Source organism: Entelurus aequoreus, linkage group LG04 (genome assembly GCF_033978785.1).
Source record: "Entelurus aequoreus isolate RoL-2023_Sb linkage group LG04, RoL_Eaeq_v1.1, whole genome shotgun sequence".
In the NCBI taxonomy this organism is placed as follows: domain Eukaryota; kingdom Metazoa; phylum Chordata; class Actinopteri; order Syngnathiformes; family Syngnathidae; genus Entelurus; species Entelurus aequoreus.
In genome coordinates, this window is record NC_084734.1 from 4351274 (window position 1) to 4365415 (window position 14142).

At 38.2% G+C, this 14142-nt stretch overlaps 1 protein-coding gene and 1 long non-coding RNA gene across 14 annotated transcripts in view; one reads left to right on the forward strand and one right to left on the reverse strand.

The window, feature by feature from the left end:
* LOC133648204 (protocadherin beta-16-like) overlaps positions 1 to 8218 on the forward strand; it is a 191420-nt gene extending 183202 nt beyond the window's left edge. For 11 of the 13 annotated variants that reach the window (XM_062044044.1, XM_062044042.1, XM_062044045.1 and 8 more), the window contains one exon: positions 7115 to 8218. In XM_062044044.1, coding sequence (XP_061900028.1) covers positions 7115 to 7419 — 305 coding nt within the window. In that variant the 3' untranslated portion in view covers positions 7420 to 8218. The remainder of the gene's footprint in view (positions 1 to 7114) is intronic. The other 2 variants (XM_062044043.1, XM_062044048.1) reach the window with 1 other exon arrangement.
* LOC133648207 (uncharacterized) lies at positions 1998 to 12866 on the reverse strand. Its single transcript, XR_009825828.1, has 3 exons — positions 11535 to 12866; positions 3954 to 4095; positions 1998 to 2075 (listed from the first exon to the last, which is right to left on the reverse strand). It is a non-coding gene; the product is annotated as an uncharacterized LOC133648207 (long non-coding RNA).
* Between the last annotated feature and the right edge of the window lie 1276 nt (positions 12867 to 14142).

Below are 14142 nucleotides of genomic sequence, written 5' to 3' on the forward strand. Positions count from 1 at the left end.
GCACTGTTGTTGTTTTGAGGCATGTTCAAAAAAATAATGCACTTTGTGACTTCAATAATAAATATGGCAGTGCCATGTTGGCATTTTTTTCCATAACTTGAGTTGATTTATTTTGGAAAACCTTGTTACGTTGTTTAATGCATCCAGCGGGGCATCACAACAGAATTAGGCATAATAATGTGTTCATTCCACCACTGTATAGATCGGTATAGGTTATCGGAAATTAAGAGTTGGACAATATCGGAATATCGGATATTGGTAAAAAAAAGCCATTATCGGACATCTCTAATAATTAGACATGTGTATCACATGGTTTTAATTGTTTGTGTAAGCCAGGGGTCACCAACCTTTTTGAAACCAAGAGCTACTTTTAGGGTAGTGATTAATGCGAAGGGCTACCAGTTTGATACACACTTAAATAAATTGCCAAAAATAGCCAATTTGCTCAATTTACCTTTAACTCTATGTTATTATTAATAATTAATGATATTTACACTTAATTGAACGGTTTAAAAGAGGAGAAAACACAAAGAAAATGACAATTAAATTTCGAAACATAGTTTATCTTCAATTTCGACTCTCTAAAATTCAAAATTCAACCGAAAAAAAGAAGAGAAAAAGTAGCTTATTTGAATCTTTTAGAAAAAATAAAAAAAATAATTTATGGAACATCATTAGTAATTTTTCCTGATTAAGATTAATTTTAGAATTTTGATGACATGTTTTAAATAGGTTAAAATCCAATCTGCACTTTGTTAGAATATATAACAAATTGGACCAAGCTATATTTCTAACAAAGACAAATCATTATTTCTTCTAGATTTTCCAGAACAAAAATTTTAAAAGAAAATTCAAAAGACTTTGAAATAAGATTTAAATTTGATTCTACAGATTTTCTAGATTTGCCAGAATGATTTTTTTGAATTTAACTCATAATAAGTTTGAAGAAATATTTCACAAATATTCTTCGTCGAAAAAACAGAAGCTAAAATGAAGAATTAAATTAAAATTTATTTATTATTCTTTACAATAAAAACAATAAATGTACTTGAACATTGATTTAAATTGTCAGGAAAGAAGAGGAAGGAAATTAAAAGGTAAATAGATATATATGTGTTTAAAAATCCTAAAATCATTTTTAAGGTTGGATTTTTTCTCTAAAATTGTCTTTCTGAAAGTTATAAGGAGCAAAGTAAAAAAATAATGAATTTATTTAAACAAATAAAGACCAAGTCTTTAAAATATTTTCTTGGATTTTCAAATTCTATTTGAGTTTTGTCTCTCTTAGAATTAAAAATGTCGGGCAAAGCGAGACCAGCTTGCTAGTAAATAAATACAATTTAAAAAATAGAGGCAGCTCACTGGTAAGTGCTGCTATTTGAGCTATTTTTAGAACAGGCCAGCGGGCTACTCATCTGGTCCTTACGGGCTACCTGGTGCCCGCGGGCACCGCGTTGGTGACCCCTGGTGTAAGCTAACGGCTGCACACACACACAAGGGTGACAATTTGTCAAAACATGCACCTCCTGTCTCGCCTGTGCTATCATTTTTCTGACAAATGCTGTTAATAAACCCCCAAAGTTTGGCCTCATAATTGGATTTGAACATTGAAAGTTCTCACACACCTCAGTGCTCTCTGCTGTGACTTTCGGGCAGGGCTCCGTGCGCCAATTCCGGCCCGGGAATGACATCATATTGGCCCCCCCCGAGTTCAGTTCCAAACTCATTGGGGTGTCAAACTCATTTTAGCTCAGGGGCCGCGTGGAGGAAAATATGTGCACCAAATCATGGCTTTAAAACTAAAAAAAATAAAGACAACTTCAGATTGTTTTCTTAGTCTTACTTTGGCCAAAAATAGAACAAACACATTCTCAAAATATTACACTAAAAATATAGGAAAAAATACCGTCAGCGGTAAAGTTTAGATCCATGAAGGAAAGAAGAAAGTGAATGAATGTTTATAACTGAATAGTTTAGTTTAGTCTTTATTTGAAGAGACATGAAGCTCAAAGACAGATATGTTCTGTACCAGGTTAGAGCTAAATAGCTCATTTCCATCTGCAGTCTCTGGCTACCTAAATGAAAGGGATACAAAAATCATGCAATAAAATTATGACAATAAAAACATACACAAGTATTAAGAAAAAAGTCATAAAATGCCCTTTCATGGACACATACTTAATATACAATACAAGCACACCTCATTTACATCATCACACACAGACAATACATGCTCTTGTTCACATCTGGCATCATTTGTAAAAACAACCATGATTTTAACACACACACCTCACAATTTACAACAAAAATGCTCTCATGGATAAATATAATACACATTAAGTTGACATGTCAAACATAGTGGCCACCTTATTGACCGTGTGAGCAGCTTTGATTGCTCCAAAGTTACGTTTTAACTTCAATTGTGAATGAAGAGTAATCTGTTAGACTTTTCAAGTTTGTTGTGAGGTCCTTCCATTCCTTTATGGCTTTATATAAAAAAGGCTGATTGTGCAAAAGATGTTTTACATCTGGGTACGCTGCGCTGCCCCCTGGTGGAGGCTCCTGTGTTTCTAGTTGTCACAGCAGATGTCAACTGGACAAAGTGCTTAAGTGGCGCTGGTGCAGTGTTATTTAGGGTTCGATGGGCCATTCGTATTGATGCTAATCTTTGAATGTTAGCTAAATTTAACAATCTATAGTTTTGGAGAACTAAACAGTGGAGTGTTTTAAGTCTCGTCTTAAGACCCACTTTTATTCTTTGGCTTTTAACACTACGTGAGTTGTGTGGTCTTCTGTCCTCTGTTGTCCTGTGTGGTTAGGGTTAGGGTTATACATTTTGATGTCTATTTTACGGTTTTAATTGGTTTTACCCTTTAAAATCGTTTTTAATCATATTTATTTTTTATATTGTCTCTGTATTGGTTTTCTATTCATTTATTCTTTGTTTTTATTCAGTCATTGGTGTAGCATAATATTGTTTTTAATATTGTTTTTAACATGGCTGTGCAGCACTTTGGAAACATTCTTGTTGTGTAAATGTGCTATATAAATAAAGTGGATTGGATTGGATTGGATAAACAGTGATGGTGGTGTTGTGGTTTTCGGTCAAGGATTTTGAGCGATTGTTTGTGCAAAGTTTCCAATGGCCTCCGTGTCATTTTGCTTGCCTGCGACCAACATGTCATGCAATAATAAAAATGAGACATAATTGCTTTAAAATAATAATAATAATACATTTACATATGCATAAAAATGTGTTTTCTTGATTATTATTTTTTTAATGAATAAAGTAACGTTTATGACAACCTTTTTCCAAAACACAATATAGAATGTGAGCTACCCATACCATACCGTACCAACTTTATTTATAAAGCCCTTTAAAAACAACCACAGTTGAAGAACAAAGGGCTGTACACCACAAAGAAATACATAAATACAACACCATAATTTATCATTTGGTTTCAAAACGCTTACAAAAAAGTGGGACCCCAAAAATTGACTTATGACTTGATTGGGTCCCTGGGACCCCATTTTGAAAATTCCTAGCGCCAACACTGATGGGGTATTGGTGCGTGCAAAACAGCAGCAGGCGGCTGTGGCCTGCTTGCCGGTTGTAATACTAATCAAATATCATCCCGGGGGCCGTAGATCATTCATTGGCGTGCCGGATCTGGCCCGCAGGCCTTGACTTTGACACATAGGTGAGAGACAAACATTTTTGAAACAAGTTCCTAAAAACACAAGAGTGCACCTGTTGTGTAGAGGAACTTGGACCAGTGTAACCACATTAGCAGAGCCTTGCATTGACATTTGAACATTTCTGGCTAACACTTGGGATTTACTTAACCGAGGTGTTCCTCAAGGCACCCCTTTAAGTCCTCTCCTTTTTAGCACCTACACATTTTATTGATAATGTCATTTATATAACTAAGGTGTTGCTGTAGCTTGCTTACCTCAACTTCTTTAGTTACTCGTGGTGTTCCTCAAGGCTCAATTGTAGGTCCTCTTCTTTTCATTATTTGGGCTATTCAGTTGGTGATGGCCCACAGGTTCAGTTGAAATAAACTTGAGGGACTCACATTTGTGCCGAATGTCCTTAAAAACAAGAGAGCGCTCCTCTGATAAACTTGACCAAAACTGACGGTGGTTCCCCGGAATATACAAAATAAGACTAATAGTAAAGAGAAATGTCTGACACCCACCTTTCTGGAGATCAGGGGCCGTATTTATCAAGCTTCTTAGAATTACTCCTAAGAAGTCTGCTAAGAGTTGACTTAAGAGTAAATAAATTCTTCGCTGAAAGCTGCACTTAAAAGTTAGTTATCAAGCGTCTTACTCACACTTTCAGCGAAGTGTAGGACTGAATCTTAAGTGTCACACTCAGAGCTGAATTACGACATTACTATGTGCCGTAAACGCAATTTTAGGTGACGTCATTTCTGTGTCCATAGAAATGACCAATCACGGAATGGAATCCCTTGTCTAAGAATAAAGAAATATCTTAGAAATATTTAAGTGGACAATGGGAGTGTATATTTTGACAATAAACTACAAAATAATACAAAACAAACAAACGTGGCAATGAATCAAAAATAAATGTTTCCTTTTTCTTGCTTCTTTCCTGATTCCTGCTCCCAGACCGTAGTCGAAGAGCGCAGGGGAGACACTTCTCCAGGGCCGATGTATGCTCGGGGCAACACCCTTCACTTTACCCGGCAGTGGGTCTCCACAGCGGACGACTTTAGAGTGAATGATGAGTCTGGCGATTAGTTGCAAATCTTGCTTTATTGATTGCTTGCACACAGCCAATCCAATCCAACACAAACTAGTCCCCGCCGGCACTCACGCTACCGCTCCCTCTCTTCTCTCGCCCACACACTCACTGACGTCACTCACCTCTCATGCTGTCACCTATTAAACACATACGCTACTCTCATAACATTTTCTTTCCAATTAATTAATTAGGCAACTAATTTGAAAGTGGTGTGGATGGCTCTATATATACTAGCCCACTGCAGACACATGCAGAAATCAACAAGGAATCGAAAATGATTAAATCTGTGACAAAAATAATACCCGCTCTGTCTAAACGATACCGTTTGATCAGCTGCTCGTCATCAAACAAAGCCAGGACATCCTTTTGCTCCCTGAACGTTCGCGCACGTCTCTCTCGCCTCAGTGCCATCCCCCGCTGGCAACTCCTAACCACTTAAGACACCTCTGAAGGTCTCTTAAATATCGTGGAGAGTAGGAGTGATTCTTAGACTTAAGAAAGTTGATAAATAGCTTTTATTCTTAAGTTTGAGAGTAGGACTAAATTTCGCAAATTCTCAGGACTTAAGTGTAAAATGGCACTTAAGACGCTTGATAAATACGGCCCCTAATACGCCCACTAATAGTACACGCTGTTTTATGGATTGCACACACTGTTCACGTGTGGTATTTGGATCTTAGGAAATGTACCGTAAGATTTTTTGCTAAAATAAAGCCAATTTTGCCATTTTTTTGTAGTCCCTTTTATTTAGAAAAGTATCAGAATACATGTTGGTACCGGTACAAGCCTACTCTCCACCGTCCGCCCAGGAATGGGGCCATAGGAACCCCTTCCCTGACCGCACTCTGCTGGCACCACAAACTCCTACTTTGGCTGCCTTTTTTAACCCTTGTGTGGTGTTTGGGTCTGTGGGACCCGTTTTCATTTTATTTGAAAAGAAAAATGATACCATTAATTAATTTTTCAAACTGAGACTCACTGACTTTGGCTCATTTTCTGTGAAGAACATATATCAGAATTAGGGATGTTCGATAATGGCTTTTTGCCGATATTCCGATATTGTCCAACTCTTTAATTACCGATACCGATATCAACCGATACCGATATATACACTCGTGGAATTAACACATTATTATGCCTAATTTGGACAACCAGGTATGGTGAAGATAAGGTCCTTTTTTTTTTTTAAATAATAAAATAAAATAAGACAAATAAATTAAAAACATTTTCTTGAATAAAAAAGAAAGTAAAACAATATAAAAACAGTTACATAGAAACTAGTAATTAATGAAAATGAGTCAAATTAACTGTTAAAGGTTAGTACTATTAGTGGAGCAGCAGCACGCACAATCATGTGTGCTTACGGACTGTATCCCTTGCAGACTGTATTGATATATATTGATATATAATGTAGGAAGCAGAATATTAATAACAGAAAGAAACAACCCTGGGGGAGGGAGGTTTTTTGGGTTGGTGCACTAGTTGTAAGTGTATCTGGTGTTTTTTATGTTGGTTTAATAAACAAATTAAAAAAAACAAAAAACGATACCGATAATAAAAAAAATGATACCGATATAGGGAATAAGCGGTAGAAAATGGATGGATGGATGGATGGATACCGATATTTTCCGATATTACATTTTAAAGCATTTATCGTCCGATAGTATCGGTTCTAATCAGAATACATATTTAATGACCACACACCATACACCCCCCCCCTAAACATTTCTATTACATATAAGATGTCCGGGTCCACTGGACCCGGGACTAATAGAAGTGTGGAAATTGATGTTCTGTGTACCGCACGCACCCACCCACACATACACACACACAGCAGGCCTAGACAGGAGGAGGACAGAGTGTAGGTACACAGAACATCAGAGGGTCAAATGTGCGAGAAAATGAGAGCAGACAGTGTTGACAAACAATGTTGCAACCTCGTGTGGGAAGCGCAGGTGCAGAAACACAAAAGAAGAATCCCTGTGGGATGCAGAAACTGCCAGAGAAACTTTCCGTGCAACGTTCATATTGTTGTTACTCAGCCAGCGTTTGTGGGTCTGATGGACCCGTTGCATTTTGTGGCTTTTAATGCCTCACCATCAAACACTTTTATCTTAAAATACGGATGTTTATTGGGATAAGGTAAACATCTGTTCAGTATTTTAACATAAAAGTGTTTGATGGTGAGGCATTAGAAGCCACAAAATGCAAGGGGTCCATCAGACCCACAAACGCTAACAACAATATGAACATTAGTAACACAAGGGTTAAGACTAATGCATACAGAAAAAATGTGCTGTGGTTTTTTTCCTAATAAGATTTCTCCTTCTCATCCAAAAGTGGGCGAGGCGACCGGCACCCTGGGACCGGGCACCATGGGCCTGACCACCCGCTACAGCCCCCAGTTCACCCTGCAGCACGTGCCCGACTACCGGCAGAACGTGTACATCCCGGGCAGCACGGCCACCCTCACCTCCAACCCCCAGCAGCAGCAGCAGCAGCAGCAGCAGCAACAGCAGCAGCAGCAGCAGGCCATGGCCCAGCAGGCCGGCCAGCAGGCGCTGCCCCCGCCCCAGCCCGAGCCCCCCAAGGCCGCCCAGACCCCGGCTTCCAAGAAGAAGTCCACCAAGAAGGAGAAGAAGTAGGCGGAGGAATGCTTAAGGCAACCCCCCACACCCCGCCATGAAGTATCTTATCTCGCTGAGGTCCAGGTGGACCACATGGACGGTTCTGAGGGTTCTTTGGAAGTGTCTGGAGGGTCTTTGAGGAGTGGCAACACACTTGTAGTCAATAGATGTAGTTTGGCTGGGTATGGGGGGTTATTGTGATTATTTGTTGCTTTGGCTCGGACAAGAAACCTTGCAAGTGATGTATCCTGAGAAGTGTTAGTCTGATTTATTGTGCTCTGGGAAGTTGTAAGTACGCTTGGTCGCCATCTTATTTCCATGTAGGCTCCGCCCGAGCAGGACCTCCCACTCCGTGGTGATACGTTTGTTTTTACCGCTCTTACAAACTCGTCTGCATGCTCTTTAAAAGGTTCAAACATACTAGTTTAGAGTTGAACTATGCATTGCAAAAGAGGAGGACGTCCCCCCCCACCCCCCCAAACCTGCCCCCGGGCGCCCCTTCGACACCCCCCTGCCAAATCAACAGAATGCACATGTAGCATTTACCCCCAAAAAACGAAATTTGTAACCATGGTTTTGAGCAGGGCTGCAACAACTAATCGATTAAAATCGATTATAAAAATAGTTGGCGATTAATTTTGTCATCGATTCGTTGGATCTATGCTATGCGCATGCGCAGAGGCTACTTTTTTATTTTTTTTTATAAACCTTTATTTATAAACTGCAACATTTACAAACTACGGAGCCCATAAAGAGACATGGGGGAAAACATATTTTTCTAATTTTTTTTTTTAATTTAATTTTTTTTTAGACATGTATCTTTGCGCATGAGAAACTTTTTATGAAATTATAAAAAAATTATAATTTAAATTTTTTGTAATTTTTTTTTAGACATGTATCTTGTGCGCACGAGGTAGTTTCTCGTGCGCACGAGATACTTGTCTAAAAAAAATTTTAAAACATTTTAATTTACTTTTAAAAAAAAAAAAATTATAATTATATCAAAAGAAACTATCTCGTGCACACGAGAAAGTTTCTCGTGCGCACGAGATACAAGTCTAAAAAAAATTAAAATTACATTTTTTTTTACATTTTTTTTATAATTATATCAAAAGAAACTATCTAGTGCGCACGAGAAACTATCTCGTGCGCCAGGAAACTATCTCGAGAAACTCTGTCTAAAAAAATAAAATAATTTTTTTATTTTTTTTTAAATAATTTTATAAAAAGTTTCTCGTGCGCACGAGAAACTTTCTCGTGCGCACGAGATACATGTCTAAAAAAATTAAAATTACATTTTTTTTTACATTTTTTTATAATTATATCAAAAGAAACTATCTAGTGCGCACGAGAAACTATCTCGTGCGCCAGGAAACTATCTCGAGAAACTGTCTAAAAAAAATAAAATAATTTTTTTTTTTTTTTTAAATAATTTTATAAAAAGTTTCTCGTGTGCACGAGAAACTTTCTCGTGCACACGAGATAGTTTCTTTTGTGCACAAGATACATGTCTAAATTTTTTTTTTTTTAAATTAAAATTACATTTTTTTTTAAATTTTTTTATAATTATATCAAAAGAAACTATCTCGTGCACACGAGAAAGTTTCTCGTGTGCACAAGATAGTTTCTCGTGCGCACGAGAGTTTCTTTTGTGCACGAGATAAAAAAATTTTTTAAAAATTAAAATTAAATTTTTTTTTACATTTTTTTATAATTATATCAAAAGAAACTATCTCGTGCACACGAGAAACTCTGTCTAAAAAAATAAAAAATTTTTTTTTTTTTTTTTAATAATTATATAAAAAGTTTCTCGTGTGCACGAGAAAGTTTCTCGTGCGCACTAGATAGTTTCTTTTGTGCACGAGATACATGTCCCAAAAAAATAAAAAGGGGCTCCGTAACAGCTGAGAAACAATAATCAAAATAAGTATGGTGCCAGTATGCTGTTTTTTTCCAATAAAATACTGGAAAGGATAGAAATGTAGTCTGTCTCTTTTATCCGATTATTAATCGATTAATCGAAGTAAGAATCGACAGATTAATCGATGAGTTGTTAGTTGCAGCCCTAAACCCCCAGTCCAGCTGCCCCCTGAACCCGAGCCCCCGCATTGAGAGCCAGACCTGAAGAAACGCACTGATGTCGGGGTGGAAGTATTCACCATGGTTATTTTTTCTAGCGGGGAGCGGACGGGTGGGGTGGCGCCTGGCAAGGGGGTGGGGACCCAACCCTGGCTCCACCCACTGAATGTACAGAGCGACCACCACTCGTTTTAAACCCGCACTGACCCAGGTCGGGGGGGTCACCCCACCTCCCCCTCGCCCCCGCGTGTAAATAAACCCAAGTCCCGTCGACGGTATGAGCCAGGGGTTTTTGTGTCGTGGGGACCGCCGTCCAGCCCTTTCAAAATAAAAGTCCCTCTCCACAAAGCGTGGCTCACTACTGGAATGTGTTGCATTTTTTGTTTTACAAGAAAATGAAGGAATAAAAAAAAAAACATTAAAAAGAAGAAAAAAAAACAACAGTTATGACTAAAAACCGTGTTTGTGTTGCAATGTAGTAACTAAGCACCATGAAGCCAACTAACTCGTCAAGGTGTAAATAAAAAAAAGATAACTTTAGATAAGGTGACACATGTAGACTAGTTAACTCGTGGGTTGTGTTGCGCATATTTTTGTGTTCATTTTCTCTCTCTCTTTTATCACCCTCTGAAGAAACAAAGAAAAGAAAAGATTTCTATCCTTCTGTAACCTCTTAATGTTCTTTTTGCGGTGGTTTGATCTCGTGCATTTGTGAACGAATGCCTTTCATTCTCTCTCTGTCCATATGAACAAATGACTATAAATATTATATATGTGTGTCCGTCCGCTGCTCGATTAATATTCTATCCTGCTGTATTATCTTTCTTATCAAATGCTTAACCCCCCCACGCTTTATCCCTGTCTTACTATTATTTTCATGCTAATATTTATATTGCTGTTTTATTTTCTCTTGAACACTGACATTTCAAATAAAAAGATTCTGAATTTAATCCTCTTTCTGTATATTTTTTTTCCCCTCCCTGTAACAAAAAGAATGTCAACTTTTGAGTTTGTTCATGTTTTTCCTGCAGCTAATAAAGGCATTAATTATTAATAACAGCCTTGAGCATCCCAAGAAGACTCGCTGACACATTTGCTCTAACTGCTTCTTTAAAATAAAGGGAAAATATAAAAGGCTACTAAATTGGACTAAAAACTAATAAACTAAATGAGGTCCATCCCACAGACAAAAAGAAATGTATAATAAATATTCAAAAACAATTACAGTACTATTAAAGGCCTACTGAAATGACATTTTTTTATTTAAACGGGGATAGCAGATCCATTTTATGTGTCATACTTGATCATTTCGCGATATTGCCATATTTTTGCTGAAAGGATTTAGTATAGAACAACGACGATAAAGTTCGCAACTTTTGGTCGCTGATAAAAAGAAGCCTTGCCTGTACCGGAAGTAGCGTGACATTGTCAGTTGTTCACTTCCTCATATTGTTTTCAACGCAGCTAGAGCGATTCGGACCGAGAAAGCGACGATTACCCCATTAATTTGAGCGAGGATGAAAGATTCGTGGATGAGGAACGTGAGAGTGACGGACTAGAGTGCAGTGCAAGACATATCTTTTTTCGCTCTGACCGTAACTTAGGTACAAGCTGGCTCATTGGATTCCACACTCTCTCCTTTTTCTATTGTGGATCACGGATTTGTATTTTAAACCACCTGGGATACTATATCCTCTTGAAAATGAGAGTCGAGAACGCGAAATGGACATTCACAGTGACTTTTATCTCCACGACAATACATCGACGAAGCTCTTTAGCTACTGAGCTAGCGTGCTAGCATCTGGCTCAAATGCAGATATAAACAAAATAAATAAATCCCTGACTGGAAGGATAGACAGAAGATCAACAATACTATTAAACCATGGACATGTAACTACACGGTTAAAAATTCTCAGCCTGGCAAAGCTTAACAATGCTGTTGCTAACGACGCTAAGGCTAACTTAGCAACCGGACCTCACAGAGCTATGATAAAAACATTAGCGCTCCACCTACGCCAGCCAGCCCTCATCTGCTCATCAACACCCGTGCTCACCTGCGTTCCAGCGATCAACGGAGCGACGAAGGACTTCACCCCAACACAGATGCGGTTGGCGGCTAGCATCGGCTGGCGCGTCTGCTATCCAAGTAAGTCCTTCTTACATCGATCCCACCTACAGCTTTCTTCTTTGCCGTCTCCATTGTTCATTAAACAAATTGTAACAGATTCACCAACACAGATGTCCAGAATACTGTGGAATTATGAAATGAAAACAGAGCAGTTAGTATTGGCTTCAATGGGGTACCGATACTTCTGTTTCACTGGCTACGTCACGCGCATACGTCATCATATATAGACGTTTTTAACCGGAAGTTTAGCGGGAAATGTAAAATGTCACTTTATAAGTTAACCCGGCCGTATTGGCATGTGTTGCAATGTTAAGATGTCATCATTGATATATAAACTATCAGACTGCGTGGTTGGTAGTAGTGGCTTTCAGTAGGCATTTAATACTCACAGTATAGCTCGGTTGGTAGAGCGGCCGTGCCAACAACTTGAGGGTTGCAGGTTCGATCCCCGCTTCCGCCATCCTAGTCACTGCCGTTGTGTCCTTGGGCAAGACACTTTACCCACCTGCTCCCAGTGCCACCCACACTGGTTTGAATGTAACTTAGATATTGGGTTTCACTATGTAAAGCGCTTTGAGTCACTTGAGAAAAAGCGCTATATAAATGTAATTCACTTCACTTCACTTCACAATAGTAACTAAAAAATGTTTAATTGGGCCTTTGGCAACATCGGAGTGTCTCTTGTCTCACTAGACAGTCGCTAAAGTGATAAATGTGATTTATTTTTTTGCTTTAATAGATAGTGCTCAAGTGATAAACTTGTTTTGCTTTTAAAACAGACAGTTGTTAAGTGCTAAATGTGGAATTTATTTTGCTATAATAGATAGTGCTAATGCAGGGGTCACCAACGCGGTGCCCGCGGGCACCAGGTAGCCCGTAAGGACCAGATGAGTAGCCCGCTGGCCTGTTCTAAAAATAGCTCAAATAGCAGCACTTACCAGTGAGCTGCCTCTATTTTTTAAATTGTATTTATTTACTAGCAAGCTGGTCTCGCTTTGCTCGACATTTTTAATTCTAAGAGAGACAAAACTCAAATAGAATTTGAAAATCCAAGAAAATATTTTAAAGACTTGGTCTTCACTTGTTTAAATAAATTCATTAATTGTTTTACTTTGCTTCTTATAACTTTCAGAAAGACAATTTTAGAGGAAAAAATACAACCTTAAAAATGATTTTTGGATTTTTAAACACATTTACCTTTTTACCTTTTAAATTCCTTCCTCTTCTTTCCTGACAATTTAAATCAATGTTCGAGTAAATTTTTTTTTTTTTATTGTAAAGAATAATAAATACATTTTAATTTAATTTTTCATTTTAGCTTCTGTTTTTTCGATGAAGAATATTTGTGAAATATTTCTTCAAACTTATTATGATTAAAATTCAAAAAAAATATTTTGGCGAATCTAGAAAATCTGTAGAATGAAATTTAAATCTTATTTCAAAGTCTTTTGAATTTCTTTTAAAATTTTTGTACTTTTTCTTATGCCTTCTGATCTCTCTCTCTCTCTCTCTATGTCCACTACTTGCTGTCCATATCCTACCCCCCCCCCCCCCGCCCCCCTCCACACCCCTGATTGTAAATAATGTAAATAATTCAATGTGATTATCTTGTGTGATGACTGTATTATGATGATAGTATATATGATAGTATATATCTGTATCATGAATCAATTTAAGTGGACCCCGACTTAAACAAGTTGAAAAACTTATTCGGGTGTTACCATTTAGTGGTCAATTGTACAGAATATGTACTTCACTGTGCAACCTACTAATAAATGTCTCAATCAATCAATCAAAAGGTTCCATTCTAGAGGCTAATCTTTCCTGTGATAAAATGGCAACCAAGGTAATCAGAAAGGTCAACCAACGAACGATATTTCTCTACAGAATCTCCTCTCTGGTCAACAAAAGCACCATGAGGATTCTCGCGGGAACTCTCATTCAACCCTTTTTCGATTACGCATGCACCTCCTGGTACCCTAGCACCTCCAAAACCCTCAAATCTAAACTCCAAACATCTCAGAACAAGCTAGTCAGGTTACTTCTAGACCTCCACCCCAGATCCCACCTCACTCCTACCCACTTCTCCAAAGTGGGCTGGCTCAAGGTGGAGGACAGAGTTAAACAACTTGCACTGAGCCTGGTCTATAAAATCCACTACACCTCCCTGATACCGAAGTACATGTCAAACTACTTCCTTAACGTAAATGACCGCCATAACCACAACACCAGGGGGAGCTAAACAAACCACGTCAAACCCAGATAAATGGTAAATGGGTTATACTTGTACAGCGCTTTTCTACCTTCAAGGTACCGTATTTTCCGCACTATAAGGCGCACCGGAGTATAAGGCGCACCTTCAATAAATGGCCTATTTTAAAACTTTGTTCATATATAAGGCGCACCGCATTATAAGGCGCATAGAATAGACGCTACAGTAGAGGCTGGGGTTACGTTATGCATCCATTAGATGGAGCTGCGCTAAAGGGAATGTCAACAAAACAAATAGTGATCGTACTGACACTTCTACTTGC